The sequence below is a fragment of the Trachymyrmex septentrionalis genome, unplaced genomic scaffold (assembly GCF_001594115.1).
Source record: "Trachymyrmex septentrionalis isolate Tsep2-gDNA-1 unplaced genomic scaffold, Tsep1.0 scaffold73, whole genome shotgun sequence".
NCBI lineage: Eukaryota > Metazoa > Arthropoda > Insecta > Hymenoptera > Formicidae > Trachymyrmex > Trachymyrmex septentrionalis.
The window spans coordinates 369,422-388,722 of record NW_017305916.1 but is presented as its reverse complement, the minus strand read 5'-3'; the positions used below and the strand labels follow the sequence as shown (position 1 = coordinate 388,722).

The window sequence follows — 19,301 nt, the reverse complement described above, 5'->3', positions numbered from 1 at the left end:
TATAAATGTTATATATTTAGCCATCAGAATATATATGCGATCCAACGCTCGAAAGTTATTATGAAATATTATAAGATATAAAAACACGAGTAAGATGGATCAAACGGAATTAATAAAGGAAAATAAAAAATTTTTTTTTATTTATTAATTTCGATTGATCTGTCTTATTCGCATTTTATTAAATTTTGCACAACGTTGCGTAAGCAGTAAAATAATGATTGAAAATTTAATATTCATAAAAGGTTTAATAAAAGATACACGTATTGTTCAATCAGGTGAAAAATATGTTAGCAATATTAAACATTAAAATCGTAATTGCGTATCACATTTCATTTTTATTCCATATTATTGCGTAACTTCGCAAAAAGTTCAACATTGTAGATATGTATTTTTACACTATTACGCAGTAAATCCATCGAGTACTGAAATTCAATCTTTTTATCTCAACTTGATGATGATTATTATTATAATAATATAAAATACTTTTAAAAGTTTCGTACTAAAAATATCTCTTTTATGCACAGAAATTTTTAATTTAATTTTCAAACTGTCTAACTTTTTATTGTAACAATAAAGCCAGTTTATTATACAGAATTTACATAATTATGATGGTCGTAAATAAGAAATTTCAATATTTAAAAAAAATATAATTGTTAAATATTACTACCTACGCTTATTAATTATACTTCTTTGTTTTATTCAAATATATATTTGACATTGAAGAAAAATATATTTATGTTTATCAATACATTTGCTTTATAACATACTGAAATTTTTACATTTTAATAAATTCGAGTAATGTCGAAGATTTTTGTACATCAGATAAATGCTTTAAAAAATAATTGTTTATTTCTTTGTATGCACATACTCACATTTGCACCCACATACACATTTATGTGTACACAATTTATTTAGGAAATTAAATAATTGTAGAATTAAAACGGTTTTTTCATACATATATGTTTGTATAAGAAAAAAGTCGCGGTTTGTTGCAAAGATATTCGAAGAAGATGTATGAAATATCAGATAGATTTAATTTGGGTAATTAAATTTATCAAAATTTTTCAGTCTTACATTTAGGGCTCTATTCTGTAATCCTTAATAGTGTTATTAGTGAATGATTATGATCATTAATAAAGACTCTTTTTTTTATTCTATAATAACAAAAATAGCGACAAAAGTGTCACTCAATAATAACTCAACAGTTGTTTGAGTTTACGATAATTTTGTTACCAATAAGTTTGTCGTTAATGAATAATAACAGTCATTTGTAGAAAAGAGAAAGTTCGTTCGATAATATCATATCGTAAGGATTACAAAAATAAAGTCTTTAGTATCGCAATTATCCCGATTAGTTTTTTCGTAACCTTTGTACATGGCTAACAGAAGTTGTCACTTCTGAAATATACGCAGCTTGTATATGATCTATTATGCCGCCCTTCTTTGTTCACGCGTAGAATTTTACGACGGTGATACGGCGGATCATCGAGTCCGGTTCGTAGAAAACGTCAGAAGAACCGCACACGTCGCCTGATAAAATGTCGCCACAAACGAACGCGGTGAGCAGCCAAGCGCATTTTTCGCTTATGCGGCGCGAATAAAACGTCCGTCCCTAATCTAATCTAATCTAAAGTGGACAATCTCTGACGACCGACAAATGAGAGAGACGTTAATCTGCCGGTAGTTTCCAAGCGATGATGGAGCGTGTTTAGATTTTAGACATTAATCCGGAATAAGCGCAGAGTTCCTTTCATGTAGAATGTTTCCTGACTTAATAACTTATCAATCTTACTGTTGCGTAAACACAAAAAAAGCTCGAGAGTTTTAAAAAAATTTAATAAATTAAAAAACTATTCCTCGAACTTTTTGTGTTGACAACAAAATTAATTGTTTAATTTAATTTAATTTAATACATGTATAAAAATTATTGAATAACCGCCGGAAGAAAACTGAACTTCTCTCCGCGGCGGGAAGAAGGGCAGTGGCTGAGTTATATTAAGTGTTATATGAAAGTTATATTAATTTGTACATACAATTGTACAAAATTACTCGCGATGATACTAATCTGTCTGACCGATGTGGCAACATAAATCTAAAATTTCATGAAATTTCTATATTTTATAATGCGATTGATCGATCGAATCGAGGTCAACGCCGACAGGAGCCATCGATTGGATCGGTCCGGGAGAGACGACTTAAATTTTAACAACAAATCGATCACATGGGATAAGATTGTCGGCCGACTGGAAATAACGTCCCTACTATATGTCCTCTCCCTCCATTTTTCTCTTCGCGCTGTCGGATGAAGGGGGCGAATGAGAACGAAGGCGAGGGCGAGAGCGAGGGCGAGGGTTCGAGGGTTGGTACATTAGCAATGTTTTGTTGACACTGGAGAACAACGACGAAGCCATTACTGGCTTCTGCCAGCGTGATATAGCCCTTCGATCCATCGAGCAAGCCGGTGAACGGCAAACTCGCTATATAAGAGAGACTGCTCGGTCTCTTTTTACCACCGAGACGTCGTTGCTGTAAAACTGTTTTCTGTATTTTTGTAGCGTTTTTCAGTATATAGAAAAACTAGTGCACACTGGCGCAATTAAATGCAAATCAATTTACATATTTTCATTATTAATAAATAATTTAATCCTTTTATGTATTCTTTTTTATGTATTTCTTGTCATAGTTCCATACCAATAAAAGGATTAAATTATTTATTAATATATGCGTATTTAGAGTTTAGCCATTAATCCGGAATAAGCGCAGAGTTTGTATCCTTTCATGTAGAATGTTTCCTGACTTAATAACTTACCAATCTTACTATTGTATAAACACAAAAAGCTCGAGAGAATTAAAAAAAAATTAATAAATTGAATTTAATTAAATTTATTAAATTCAAAACTATTTCTCGAGCTTTTTGTGTCTATACAAAATAAATATGTAAACCGATTTGCACTCACCAGTACTGTACTAGGTTTTCCAATGGAAAAACGTTAACAATAATTTTCCTTTAGAGATCTGTGTATATATTTAATCTATTCCAAAACTTTTGAAAACTTTGGCATTGCTTGCATTATGATGATGTAATGGTTTTTGCAATTTATAATTCTCATTTAGAAATCAGAAATGGAAGTAAAATTATTTTTAAAAATGCCAGCTAGCCTTCTTTCTGCCTCAAATACCTTCTCGTTTTAACTTAACTTTTAATCACCTTTTTGATATGTCATAACCGACTTATGTTCCAATGCTTTTCCAAAGTACTTTCTCCATTGCTTATAACTTTTCATTAATCAAGATACATATTTGTTTAGTTAGGTATATTTCTTAATGTCTATTGTTTCGATTAAATAATTTTTTATAATATATTAATTTTTATAAAAGTTGTAGCAATCGAATTGGGCATTGGCTACCAACGTGTTGTTCTCATGGGCGTGTCATGTTCTTATCAGATTATATAGAAATTGTGATTGAGATTGGACTGAAAATTGGTCAATCAAAGCAAAGTTGATTTTCTTTCTTCCGATTAAAATTCCAATTCAATCCCAATATCAATCTTTATAGGTATAGTCTTGATATGGGCTTGAGGGTTAAATATCGATAAGATTTTCGGCTTAAAAATCATTCAACTGAAGAATAATAAATTCGAAATACGATAAGTTGGAGAGCGATTGTGGGATGTCCGTACTTTGATTTTTATTTATTTCCGCGGCGCCACGAGATGTTGCTCTCTTAGCCCTTAGCCCATCGCTCGTAAAGCTAGATCCCTTCGAGGATCGTTGCGTCGTGACTCTAACTGCGGGACTAGCGCGACGATAATAAAAACGTTTTAAGCGCCATATACAAGCGCGGCCGCTCTCGCAGAGAGAAAGTGAGAGAGCAAAAAAAAATATACAGCGCGACTAGTGCGTGCAGTCGGGAGTTTATTTTTGACTGCGAAGAGAATGGGAGGCACAATGCACTCGCGGATGCACCGGCGTCCATATTCCCGTCTCCTCCCGCCACCTCTCTGTGTGGCTCTATTTGTTTGTCGTTTTGACAATGATCGAAATCGACGCGTTTTAAGTGTCGTACATATACAACGGCGCGTACGAAAAAGGATCGCAGCGCGAAATGTGCAGCATTTATTTTTCAAGCCGAGCGATAGAATCGATATTCGAAAAAAAAAAGAGCCGACTGACCGACTGTTTTTCAAATCTTCGAGTGCAACATGATGCTGCCGAAAATGCTGTAACTACGCTTTTTTTTATATCCATCACGAAAACGTGTCATTATATAACTGCATTCAGAAAAAGTAACTTCACTGTTATAAGATTCTAATATTGATTGTCATTTATACATTTAGATACAGTGAAGAATGAAGGACGAAAACGAATTATGCTAAAGAATCTTACAACAGTTGTAAAGTTGCTTTTTTCATCGAACACAGCTATTCCGAAGGAACACACCAAAATCAAAAAATTAAAATAACTTTATCGTGATTTTCAATTTATTAACAAACGGTCAAATTTTATCATTTCAAAAATCATCATTTTGATTTTGTCTTGACTCGGTGTGTTCCTTGGGTTGTGCTAGTCGATCTCTCGTTTACGAGGAAGACTCGTGAAATACCTAATCTGTATATTAATGTAAGTAGCTAGGTGGAGCAGCATGGGGTACTCAGAGAGCACCCCCCCCCCAAAAATTGTATATTTATATTTATATTTTTTAATAATATATACACAATTAAATGTACCCAGAACATTTGATTGGTTAAAGAACATTTTGATTGAAGAGTATCTAAAAATTTAGCTAAATATATATATGACAATTTTTTGGTCCATTAAAATAATTACACAAGAATTTCAAGCATGACGAGTACTGCAGCAAGAAAGTTTTCAGCCAAAGAACCTTTTTTTCGTGTTTACTTTTGAGATAAAGGAAAAATAATAAACTTTAAAACTTGTAGACAATACCTTGCATTTTCTTTTTTCAGAGAGAGAGAGAGAGAAAGAGAGAGAGAGAGAGAGAGAGAACAAAGTTTTTAAAAGAATTATGCAAAGGATATATTGTGGCCATATGTATTTGAAGATTAGGAAAAAAAGCGCGATAATTTGTTTACTGCCTAAATTCTTTGGAAGAATCTGTCTTTAAAGAATCAAATTTCTATCATTTTTTTTTTAAAGTAGAATTTTCAATCTTTAAAGAATAGGATTCCACTCCGAAGAATTGAAAGAATACACATAAAACTTCCTGAGAGATTGTGTATTGCATATATAGCTTCTTAAAATAGGGATTGTGACCTGCAATTTCCTATTTGCGAGCTATACAAACACGTACGTCATTGCCATATCGCTCTCCATTGTCAGATATTATCTATATTATTTTTAGCCTAACGGCCGAAGTGATCATCCGGCGGACTAAAGTAGCGCCGAAGGCTCCTCTCCTTCATGCTGCAACGCGACACCGTACGCACCGTCGGAAAATTTCGAGAAGCGACAGGGACGATGGATTATCCGGCGCCGTCGCCGACATCTTAATCAGCATCACCGCGCGTTATCTCACGTTTGGGCGATACACGCACGTTCCGTTGTCATCGGACACTGAGTACTGAGAACAGCGGTTCCGTTATCGTCGGCAGTGATGCAATTGCAACGACGTTTCGCCATTGGCACACTGCGTCATCGTGCTTTGTACGTTTCTCAAAGTGCAGCGGATGCACTTTGGCACAGTTGGATTGGATGCTGACGACTTTGTATCTCTAATACATGCTCGCCGTGAATCGACCGGCGCAAAATAATCTAACGCTGATTACGGTCGAAGAAGTCCTCTCTCCCTCTCTCTTATCGGAGTCAGCCCTGATTTTTCGGTATGCAAAACAGTCGTGGCATACTGCACGACTTTTTATCTCGATCGAGTCTCATTGTTTAAAGTTTGTTACGGCAGGAAGAGAGAGAGAGAGAGAGAGAGAGAGAGAGGGGGAGAGAGAAAGAGAGAAAGAGCGGTCCCATGAGGACTAAGCTTATACGGGTATTATGGGCGTTTCGAGAATCCACTGTGTTTAGATCGACCTTATCTTTCGCGCGATTTGAAGCTTATATACTTCCGCTCGGTTACGCGCTCTGTGTCGATAATTATGGCCGACCGATATCAATTAATTCGGCCGTTTACGACTCGAGAGCGCATAATCGTTATCTTTCTACATAAATTGCTACGTCGACATCGTAGTCGTGCATGATAAACCGCTTGTAAAAAGAGCGATAAATAAAAATTGAATTACGGATTAATGTTGGCAATATCGCTACACTGTTATTATTGTATATCGTCATTATAGAGTCATTATATTTCATTCTTTTAATTTCCATTACATGATACATTTCATATCTAACGTTAATTATTCTCTATCAATTAACGCTTGATAATAAATGCTTGATAACAAATTACATTGTGTAGATAATTCATTATCGAAATTCATTTTGCCCTTTTTTGGACGGTCTGTGTTTTATTGAGCGTGCGCATTATATCTTATCAAAATGAGATAGTTAAATCGTTCGATAACAGCTCCCAGGGGAGAACTGTGGTCCCTGTATTTGACGTTTTTTGTCGGTTGCAGACGCCCACGAGACGCCCCTGTCCCGAGGGACACCGCCCTGCATATACGAGATATTCACTTAATTTTCGACTGTGTTCTCGTTAAACAACTACATAATTGTGGCCATAATTCTCGAACACATATTATTTTTTTTGTTATTACAAACATTACTATAAATAGAATCAAGTTTTTTGTATTGTCAATTTATTACGGGAATCAAAAGAATCTATGTATTTAACTAGATATAATATTAGATGAAAATATGTAGCACAATTATTAAGTCTTTTCAGATAATTTAAGAATTTAAGTCGTATAAATACATCAAAATTTTAGAATATTTTTAATTAAATTTGATTATTGTAATTAAATTATATAGATTGATATAATTTAGAATCATTAAAAAATTTTATATTATGATACAGCAATTATAAAACATATTATATTCATAATATCTGAGATTTGTTACATTCCGTTTTAGGGTTACAGTGTAAAGATTTGAAACGTTATATGTTATCGTAATTTGAAGATTGACTTCTTATTTTTTGGCTTTATTTCAGAGTACCTAATTACCTAATTAATAAAAAGAAATAGATTAGTTGCTGTTTTCTACTCAGTTAAAATTGTAATTACTCTTTAATTATTAAATATCACCGCTATTTGAATATTAAAATATCAATTCAATCTAAATATCGATTCTAGCAAATAAACCATCGGCAAAAAGTTATACATATATATGTATGAGACATTAAACGAGATGTGCTGCTCGAAAAGCATGAGAGTTTATTCGGAAAATCTCTTGTATGTCTTTATTAGATAATAAAAAGTCTGTCTGTTATTAAAGAATTTCTCGACCCTACATTCGATAAATCAGAATCAGTTTCGAGCTGAGTAAACATATTTCACTTTGTTGTGAAAAATCTATTGTGTTATGAAACTGTGTAAATACTTTTTTCTTGAAATAATATTTTTCTATAGTTTCATTATGAATGATTTATCAACTATAATAGAGATATCAGGATTTACCTTTTTTTGGCGATTAAACTTTTTTATAAATTAAGCTTAAATACTACTAGAAAAATTATTTATTCTCATAAAAACTGTAAAAAAAGATTATTTTTCTAAAAGTTTATTTTGTGTTGTTATTTTATCAACATTTTTTTCAATTTTATAGATTGAATCGGTAAAGATTTTATTTTAAAAAAATTCGATTTGTTATAAAAATTTGATGGTTGTATTGTTAAATCGCAGTATTATAAAATAAAAAAGATTTTTCTTTAAGTACTGATCTGTTATTTTTTAATAAATAAATGTTTTTACAATATTCCACATTAAATTATCTTCTTAAATGTGTAAAGAAACTATTGTAAAAATAAATTCGTTTATATTCATTGTCATAATTTGCAAACGATTTCCTGCATTTATACATATTTTTATACGTTCAAAGATTTCGTCTTCTCAATATTTTAAAATTTATCATTATTATCATCGTCCTCGGCTAATATGGACATAAAATCCATCGTCATCTATTAAACAAAATGTTTTCTACTAACATTAGCGCTTCTATAATATACCTATATTAATAGAAGCGTCAGCGAAGTGTCTTCATCGAAGGATGTATGGATCCGATCGATCCATGCGAATCGTGGGCGCATTTTCTCGTAAGGGAAGGAAGTGGGAAGCACTATTATGGCAGAACCAGTACACACATCATGTCACGGGGAACGTATCGAATTTCTTATGGCTTCTGTGTATTCCCATGGCAGGAGGTCAGAGATGCGTGCACGTCTACGAGGTGTTCGCGAATTAACGCTCGTCTCAAAGCGACTTCGAGGATCAAGAATGATGATTTATATCGATATCTAATTTCATCTAATATAATCGTCGAGTTTAACTTCAATTTTCGAGAATATAAAATCCATTTTCGCGTCTATATATATATCTATACATCAACGAAACTTGAATTCAATGACGTTCAATTCTATAATAAGAGGCGTACTTTATTAAATCATTTTCATTCAAATCGAATGCTTCGCGAAAATATAATAGATCCGTAAAAGAAACAAGCATGTTTATAATTTGCAAAAAGTTTGCGCAAATTAAATAGATCATCCTGAGATCGATACGAGAATTATTAATTCCAAAGTAAAATTCGTATCAAAGAATTTATGGTCACCCTATAAGCATCACTCATGACGATGAATCTTACAGACTTATCCGATGGCTTTACGGATACGTGTGTATGGCATCATTCGTCGCATATTAATTACAGGAAATCCCGCAAAGAACCTCTGCTTTTGTATCTCCCCAATATCACAGAAATACCTGTTCAACTATTCAATTGCATTCACGTATGATTTCGCAAACATTAACCTTCAATTTGTTATAATGAATTAAACTAAATCAATTCTTATAGCTCAAAATTGTTAGCATCTATACGCTGAAAAAAGAGATTTAATTGGAGCATTAATTGGAATTCTGGTTCAAAATGAAAAATTGTTCTCAATGTAATATTAAGCTTTGATTGTCTCTATCAATACTATACTTTAATTTATTACAATAACTATAGGCTGGTATTTATAATCGATTTTTATGTTTAAGACCGTCTTAGGTACAATCTTAAAATTTCACGAACCAATCAGAGGCCATTTTAGCATCTTAAGACAGTCTTGAAATAAGAACAGATTACGAATAACGTCCATAATTTGCTTTACAATTGAATGCTATTAGAAAGAGAAGCACAAACGAACGCTGATATTATTAAAAACAAATAAGAAATTTTATTAATGGAGACAAGAATGTAGTTTGCGATATATATCTATCTATGTAGAGGTTCCTCTTGCAATGGATTTATATCCGATTCAATTTATTAATCAGCCGACTGAGACAGAGAAACGTGGCACACTTTTGATCATCGCAATGACTCGTCATCATTTCGCCGCAACGCGACGCGACGTGCTAAGTTTCGCGGAAGAATTCGCGGGAGATTGGCTCTGTCAGTGTGGCCCAGATGGCCCAGCTGGTACTTATTTATTTATTATTCGCTCGTTCGCTCACTCGGCAAAGGAAAGGACGACCGCGTGTACGAATATGCATGCATGCGACACGACGCTCTCGCTACGCGGCGGAAGGCATCGCATTACGGACATAGTTATGGGGGCCTCCGCTCGTTTCTAAAATCGGATGTAGAGCAACGACCTTCCAAACAACACGGGACTCCTACGGGCTGATCACTTCTATCCGCGAGAGACGAAAATTCCACACTAACGTGGCCGTCAATTGTACATCTATATTGTACGGATGTAGAAATATCGTCGGATATTATTTACTTGACAAAGTATTTAATGAAACGGTTACGTTATATGAACTCTGTCGTTCGTCATTTATTAAATTTTAGGAATTACGTCAGTTTCGCATCTTGAGTCGTTAGCTATTAATGTCTTCTATTATATTTTGCATGATTTAATACATTTCTATTTCATTTACGTAATAAAATATTTCAACGGAGATAATTTAATATAATTTAGTATTAAGAAAATATAGAAGTATAATAAGAGAAAACTCGATCCTATTTCCGTTGACCCAATTTCCGTTGGCCCATAATATTTCTTCGGCATTGAGTCGCTCATTTTTTAACGTCTTAAAATCTTCACTTTTTCATTTTTTTTCGGATAGTTAAACTTTGATGTAGACCGTTGTATACTTCTGGCTGTTCTAGAAACTTTTTTCAGAATGAAAACACATTCCTTTCTAACTTTCAGTTCTATCGAGGCAAAAACCCAATGAGAATTAAATTCGTGTAATTAACTAAGCAGAAGGAGTCTCCACTGTCAAAGACTCACCTGTGCTCGGCGGCACGATCTCTCTGTCTCCTGTTTTTGAACCAATTACTGACTTGCGTGGTGGTAAGGCCGGTGCTCTCCGCCAATTCTCGCTTTTCGCGCGGCGACGGATACGGATTGTTGGCGTACCAATCCCTCAGGACGCTCCTGGACTTCTCTTTGAAGCAATAAGACGTCTCCTCGCCATCCCAGATTGTGCGCGGTAGCGGAAACTTACGACGCACCCGGTACTTTCCTGCAAAGAAAAAGACAAATCCCTCTATAAGTTGAGGATATTAATTTAACATTTTTTTTTTCAAAAAAAAAAAAAAAAAAAAACGTAATTTTAAAAGCGTCGCTATTACGGTACCGTCAGAAATGTTAGAATACCATCGCTAAAGTCTACCTGTACCTTTAAATACACATTTTGACGGCTCCAAGATAAACACACTTCGGTACTCTGGCGAGTGAAAATTTTCACCGCGAACGCGGATTCGCGACGCCGTGAAAAACGGAAGAGGAAGCAGCGACGTGTTACGGCACTCTGATTCTCTCAGCGCACACACAGAAGCACGCTTTGTTTCTAGCTTCTCCTTTTTGAAGACGGATTTGGTTTCTGGGCCGAGTGCAACGACGGCGACGTCGTCGGTTTCACGCGCGACGCGCGCCGCTTGCGAATTGAGCGGGTAAAATAGGGCCAAGTCTATATTGCTCATTAGCTGGATGCGATAATAACTTTGTCCGTTCTTTTGATCATTAATGTCAAAACCGTGCGTTTTGCGCATTGTTTATTTATAATTGTCGTACGTAATCCTCTAAACTCGAAAATAAATGCGACGCGGCACGTGTCGTATTAAAACGCGAGATTTTAATGCTGCGCTAGTATTGTTCAGATTTAATTTACAAAGTAATATCTTATATCGAGAATCGGATAAATTATTTAAAAATTACCATATGCAATGAGTTATAAATTTCAGAAATTTCTTTAAAAAAAAAGTTATATACTGACGATGACATTTTTGCAATATTTATACTTCATTTTAAAGTCTATATATGTATCTCGAGAATAATAATAAGGATCACATCTTGAGAATAATATATTAAGGATCATTAATTTAATGAGATGTGCGACATAGTTTCGTGTCCACTCGGATTTTCTAATTTTTAATGAAGAAAGTTAAACATTGTCGACAAAGCACTACTCCAACTACTTTCAACGGCTTCTTGTTTTATGTGAATGTTCTATGATAAATTAAATTTATTTATTTCCAGAGAGCAGTTATTTAGAGGCGCTAGATATATTAAACATACTATTTTTCTCTATGTTCTTCAATTATCTTTTCACTAATCAATATTGACTAATATTTAAGTAAGGATGAAATCATTCAAGTTATATTTCTTTTTCAAAACCTACAAAGATATTTTGCTAGACTTAATAATTGATACAAAAACGAGAGATACTTATTTAATAAAACAATTAAAATCAATAGAAAGTAGCAATTAACAGTTGCGTCATTAAGAAAAATATGATCGTTGAATTTGCACAGAAAAATAATCTCAACTTATCATTTTACTTACATGTATAATACAGGAAAAAAAAACTCGTTAAAAATTCTTACTAACCAACTGCGCCGAGGGGCCTTCCGCGCAGCCTCTCGGCTTCGATGTAGTGGGCCTTGAGCCAGAGAGCCTGCAACTTCGGATGATTGTTCGGGTTGAAGGTGTGGCTCTCCAGGATCCTGTAGAGCTCCTTAAATTGGCCCCGATGGAAGGCGACGATCGCCTTGGCCTTGAGCACGCTCTCGTGCCGGTGTAACCTGGTACATGCCGGTAGAGACCATAGAAATCGGCTGAGCCTCTCCACGGAGCCTGCCTGCTGGAGAACCTGGACATTCGACACCATCGCCTTGAAGACGATAGACAGGGGGGGCACACTGTTAGTCGGCAAAACTCATCCCGGGTCTCCTCTTATTCTAGTGTATCTTGTATATGTCTCATATTCACCTCTTTTAGCTGATCGTTTCGTTCAAGGAAGACGAGTTGGACAACTACTAGTGACTAACAGATTGGTCGGGACATTTTCGTGTAAAGGGGAACTATGAGAATTAGGATGAGAATGGAAGATTACAGTAATCGACTATTAAGGCTATTATAAATAATCTGTTTTTATGAAGAACCCGGGAAAAATTAATCTTAACAAGAAAAAATTATATTTATAATACAATAGATCGGTTCTCTTGTATTTACAATTTTCAAATCGAGAAAATTAATTTAATTTTCTTCAGTTTTTAACAAAGTATATACAAGCTATTGTTACATTTAATTTAATTATTCACAAAGTGCAAGTAAAAAATTATAAAAGGACATAAAATAGAATGCTATGACAAATAAAATTAAATGAAGGAGCTAAAAAATATTTACAAAGTCAAACAATGTGTGCGTGTGTACGTGTGTGCGTGTGTGCGTGCGTGCGTGTGTGTATGTGTGTGTGTGTATGATTCGAATTAATTATTGATTGAATCGTTTAGATACGATTTTTAAATGGAGAAACGTTAACTTTTATAAAAACTAATTTGAATGAGTACAAAAGTCTCTCAATTACTATTACTTTATCAGAACTCTTTTAAGAAAAACGAATTGACGCAGCTTTAAATAAAACTGATTTGTATTTGAAATTTTTTCTCTGTTCTTTATAATAAAAATATATTATAATAACTATTTAAGTTAAATCTTGGATAACTCTGTGTATTCATATAACATTTTTGACAAAAAATTAGTGTAGAGATCTATTATTTGTTACACGCCCGATTATCTCTTTTTCCCTTGATAAAACCAGTATCTGTTTAAAATCGTATCAATAAAGAAGATGAAAAATTAGTCTTGACTTTGTGAATATTCTCTTAAGAAAGTTATTAAATCTTAAAAAAAAAAAGAAATTTTTGGATTATAAAATCTAATTAAAATTTGTAAAATACTGGATGAGATTAAATATTACATGGGAATAAGGTTTCAGAAATTTGAAGAGGAATGATTCAGGATGTACCTTCTATACCGATATATTAACGAATTTCAATTAATTAAATTTTTGCGAGCAAGCAGAAATGAGTCTCGTGTCTTGGAACGATTAAAATAGTCTAATACACGATTTCGCGAATTTCTTGAAATATTTCAAATATTTTACAACAGTCGGTGGTCCCTTATGTCAAGGAATATTAGAATCTATAATCATAAGAAAGAATTCTATTTATTCAATTTGTGTATTTCCATTAGAAATATGAACATATCACGCAATGATGGCGAAGCTGCGAAATCGCGAAAATTTTGATAATAAAATAATCAAATTAAAATATGAAAATTCATAGAACTGTTTAGCATAGTTTTAATAAATAATATAGTTTTAATAAAATATCATTTGAGATGGAGAGAAAATCTGATAATTACTAATATATAAAATTACACTCGACATATCTGTGACGTTTAACATTCGTATAATTTCTCGAAATGACCGTTAATGAACTTAAACGATCGCGTAACACGATCCTAAGTGGAACTATACATCAATTTTATTTCGTCATATACTTCAGTTCGTTTTATCGGTACGAAACATGTTATCCCTTGCGTGTTTCTCTCGTTGATATAATTAACCACCGAGGATTCCGTTTGAGAAATGAGCTATCTATAATATTTGCCGGTATCCGCATATGTCTGCTGCTTTGCATCACTGACATTTACTCGATATATCACGCGCCATATATTACCAGTCTAGATATCACCGTATTATGTATCTTTAATTTACACATAACTGATTTGCTAAAAGCACGGTACTATTTGTAAAATCGATACATGCAAACTTTATTGCAATATAAAATTTATGTACTTGTAAATAGGCGTTTGACTCTAATTGTCACTTTCTTGATATAAGCACAAATGCAAAGAATATTAGGACTATACTTATTTTTATATCTTCTTTCCTACATTTTTCAATAGTTATAGTAATTTCAAATTCAAAATTTCATATTAATTTAAATTCATGAATCTTATATATGTTCGAAGAAAATTAATATCGCAGAGAGAGAGAATCTCTCGAAATTTCCTTTTAGCGTACAAAATTAATTGCTGCGAAAGTACCGGCACGAAATTAAGACGTTGCCGATCGTATGAGAACGAGTGTCTGATGATCGCTTAATTAGCAATATGAGCTCTGTACACCTGTCATCTTTGTCTGCTCGCTGTCGTCGCCGGATGTCGCCGAATTTTCCGCAATATGGCCGATTAATCTTGCCGCGTGGCATAATGAGGAATGAATGTTATGTCACCCAAACGAAGAGAAATGTACGACATAGATCTCAAGATCGGATTAACTGTCAACGATGGAGATGCTGATTAGAAAGATCACCGCTATATGAATTAATCTTTCTTCTCTTTTAGAACTTAACACAATATAAAAAAAGAAGACAAAATTTAAGAAAATTTTTTCACTTTCTCCATTTTTTGAAGTTTAATGAATAGTAATAATAAATTAAATCTTATCATCAACGGACGATAATTATATTTAAATCTTCAATATGTAATCTAAAAAATGCATATATAACATAATTAATAATTTTATTCAATGATCGATGTAGACATTAAAGTTAAAATTAAAATTAAAAATGACTGAATCTGAAATTATAGTATAATTCAATTTGGACTAAGCTGTTAAACTGGGATTGAAAGTCGATGTTCTAGAATAATTTAATCAGATTTAGGAAGAAATCATTCAGTCTTATCATTTCTCCTTTCCTCGAGTGCAGGAACGATTTCATTGCGATTCGACAAGAAATGGATCGGCCGACACCCGGTGAAACGTCGATTTCGTTTATGCTTTGAAAAGGGAACTATCATGGGCACCTCGAATGATACAAGACAACTAGCGCCCACGTGTCACAGCGTATGGCAACAATATATCACAATATTTTTAAACAAATCGATACGCGATAGCGACTCCAATGTCGCGGATCATTCATGCATAAGCCGTAGGGCCTTTAGCGTTCTTCAAAGTCCAATCGCAGAATTTGAGTGCCATAATTGTCTGTGCGACGTGGGCAAGGAGTTAAAGTCTAGCCGCATAATTATAGCTCTGGTACAGGGGTATGCACGTGCAAGAACGCGTCGTGCAACGATGCAATCTGCGGCCGATCACTTCCGCATTTGGCAAACCCATCTTTTCGCATACTCGTTATCTTATATGCGCTACAACCGCCACGATTCAATCGTTCATGAATATTTTCATCATCTACGTCGTAAAGTATAGAAATTAACTCTTAATATTCACGTGGCGGGTACACCTACGCGCGATGCGAAATGAAGAAAATTAAATAGACAACGCAGCAACACAAAAATTTAGAAGGCATCATCCAAGGGAAATCGAAAGACTAGAGACGTATTTTTAATATATTTCGATATTTACGTCACTTGGACTAAAAAGCGTATATCGCAACTAATCTTTTTTGCGATACATTATATTTTTATAATAATCTCGTATCTATTTTCTCGTCTGCAATATATAAATATTTTATATTTCTCGATTTAAACAATCCAAACATTTACGAACTAATGTATTGGTTGATTCGTTTAAGCAAATATTTACTTTACTGTTGTTTACTTATTTTAATTTTCAGTCTTGATAAAAATAATACGTCAAATGAATCGTTTGTCAATTAAATTCGAGACTGCATGCCAAGTGCAACTCTCGATGAGAGTACAGTAAAAGAATCATTGAAAATTTTGCCAAAATGCGGAAAGGATCGCCTATTTTTCATTTTCTCTCTCTCTCTCTCGCTCTTTCTCTAGAAAAGGACGAGTTAACATGTGGGACGTTCGATATGAGGGACGTAAACGTCGCACGCAAAACAATTTACGGTTACAGTAAAATCGTGCAGATTCTATTAAGCGTGTGACATGCAAGCGAATCTTGGCGCATAACGCTGCACATTGTCGGCGACGTAACAACCGTCGTCGCGGCAGCAATTTCATCATCGGGAATCCACGTAGATCCTCGCTATTTCCACACTTTACAACGACAATCAACACGATGATGGTTGGATTTTGTGTTATGCAGTAGCAGATCGAAAAGAAGCAATTTATTCCAATTTGCGACATTTAAATAAACTTGCACGCGACATGAGATTATCGTGATGTTTATCGCGATTAATGATAGAATCTAACGATGTCATATTTCGACGAGATAAAAATCGACCGGTATTATTCGCCGAGGAAAGTGCAGCGATTGCTAGCCAGTCATCAGCGGCTCATTGTTATAAGCTGTGCGTCGCGAATATTGCGCGTAGATTTCTGGCAATCCTATATTCTTGTTCATAGGTCGCATATGATAAAATTTTCAGAGCAATGCTGTTTTCTATTTCTTGAAGCGCGAGTAAAGTTCGGTGCAAAACGATTGACGACAATGGCTGCGTTCAGTAGAGAAAACTAATCAGTTTTGCGCTTAGTGATTCTTCAATACGATTGGTTTCTACATTTAGATTTAGCGAAGAACTAAAGGCAAAAATCAATCATATTAAAGAATCACTAAGCGCTAACTGATTAATTTTTTCTGCTGAATGAGTCATCGAGTTGCATGAAGATCAATCGTACTATATAATTATCGCGATTGAATGTAACATTTGCAACTGCGAAAAATGTTTATATCTACGTCTAGATTTTAATTGACATGTGAATGGATTACACGCTTACTGTAAACGCGACGCATAGCATTACAACAACTGAATGCAGCAGGCGCGTGTTATGCAGCTAGAGATCATCTAATAAGAGTCACGAAACAACATTGAATTTTTACATTAAACGAGTAACATTTCAGTGATGTTCACAGAAAGTCATCTTGATTTATCAGACGTTTTTTTGAAAAAAAAACTAATGTTTTTATTATATAAATTTGTTGGAATCAATCTAATTATCAAGTAGATACAAATAATAATTAAGATTCAATTAAAACGCTTTTAACTGCAAATTTCTCGATGCAGCAATTATAACATGACTTATGCGTTAACATAAAGTTACGTATTGTTATACTGAGAAAAATGTTCTGATTCAAATGAACAAAGGCTCAACAGAGAATGGCATTTGATGAAATTAAACAAAATTTCTGATTATAACTGACTAGAAATTCTGTTTGGTCTCATCAAATACTATTCTTATTAGACTCTTTTGTTGGTTTAATTAAAACATTTTTTCAGTACATAGGATTGTGCATAAATCGAGTTATGACCGTTGCTACGCCAAAAAAAGAAATCTCACAAAATATTAAACTTTTGTTGTTTCTTTTTCAGTTTATAAAGTATTCACGGCTAAACATTGAGCGAATTCAAGCTGGCAAAGCGATTAGATATGCTTGCCGAGCGAATAAGCATGATTGGTTCTTACTTGTGGATCCAACCAATCATGTTTAATTGCTCGGCGAGCAGACTTAGCCGCTTTATCATCTTGAACTTGCCCATTATTAATAATTTGAGAATCAAAGCTATCACTTGTACTCGAACACAATTACAAATATGAAAGATAAGCGCTCAGTTACAAATCCCAAAGGTTAATGGGCTATCTGTAGGTTCCTCTCATTTAGTGACACAAATGTTCTATTTTTCTTTGTATTCCATGAGTAACGAAGATATAACAATACTCATGTCGATTTATGTTACCAAATGAAAGGCATTCAGTAATAATCCACTACTTGAGCTTTAAGTCTTAAGCCGGAATAAATTGATCAATCGAACAATGTGAGAAGATTAACCAACTACGATCGATCAATTTCTTATGATTTAAAACTTAAAAAGCTTAGGTGTCAGTGTTGAAGAAATCAGCCTTTTGCTTTCTCCCTCTTCTCTCCATTTCTTTCTCTTTAAACCTTTTGCCCCGTCACACTCATTTACTCAATTACCTTCCTTGCGTGTTACTCAGTACGTTTTCGTGTCTCTTATCGGAGGAGCTCCATGAAACAGGCGATCACACGACTTACCTCGCAGACACACGCCACTTGATCCTGCGTGAAACCGAAACTCGGCAGCTGGCCGTTACCGCTGCCCCCGGCAGAGCTCGCCGGGCTATCCTGGGGGCTGTAGCTGGCCGCCCCGGTCGCGCCGGGCGTGTAAGCATTCTCCACCGTGCCGGCCGTCGTCGAGTGTCCGGTCAAGGGTGTGGGGGTGCTCTGAGGGCTGTAGTCGCCGGCAGCGGTACCCAGGACGTCCGCACTACCACCGCCGCCGCCGCCGCCGCCGCCGCCGCCGGACGTCGGGCCCATCGCGCCCCCGTTACCAGCGGTGCCCCCGTAGGCCATCATGGCTGCGTCATCTCCGGGGTCCACGACGACCCCCCGCACGGTACCGCCGCCCTCCACCGTTGTGACACGATCGTCCTACCCGCTTCGCGTTCGCGATAAACCGCGTCGCCGCTCTCCGATCCGACGCTACGCGAAAGAAAGCTACCCCTCACTCGCCGCTCATTTTTTACGGGATAAACCCTTCGCGGGATCACTGCGGATCCTTGGAACGTTCTACTGAGAGCATCGCGTCCAACGACGCGATTCAAAATCCTTGATGCGCAACGTCGCCCGGGGGAAGCGGCTTGATTCGATATGGAGTCTCGTAAGTTTAGATTGATTATAAAAGCTCCCTTTTTTAATTAAAAAAAGTTCTATGATTATAGTCTAAAAAGACACGGCGAGCCGCCGACTTACATTAGACTAAACCACTTCAAGTTAGTCCTATAACTGACTTGTGCACGTGTCAAAGGATGACAAGTAACAAAAGTCCGCGTAAGGCAATAATAAAGACGCCTAATTTAAATATCGACGGTAGTTCGATGGCACACCTATTGCCATAATTGTCCGTCAAAATTCATCACCAGTTTAACTAATGCTGACTTTTAAT

At 35.1% G+C, this 19,301-nt stretch overlaps 1 protein-coding gene across 2 annotated transcripts in view; it reads right to left on the bottom strand.

Annotated features, from left to right (window-relative positions):
* LOC108753863 (homeobox protein SIX1-like) overlaps positions 1-19,301 on the bottom strand; it is a 31,689-nt gene extending 12,388 nt beyond the window's left edge. Inside the window, exons 1-3 of one of the 2 annotated variants that reach the window (XM_018495798.1) lie at positions 18,392-19,301; positions 12,007-12,289; positions 10,405-10,639 (exon numbers count right to left, since the gene is read on the bottom strand). In XM_018495798.1, coding sequence (XP_018351300.1) covers positions 10,405-10,639; positions 12,007-12,289; positions 18,392-18,712 — 839 coding nt within the window. In that variant the 5' untranslated portion in view covers positions 18,713-19,301. The remainder of the gene's footprint in view (positions 1-10,404; positions 10,640-12,006; positions 12,290-18,391) is intronic. The other variant, XM_018495799.1, reaches the window with a different exon arrangement.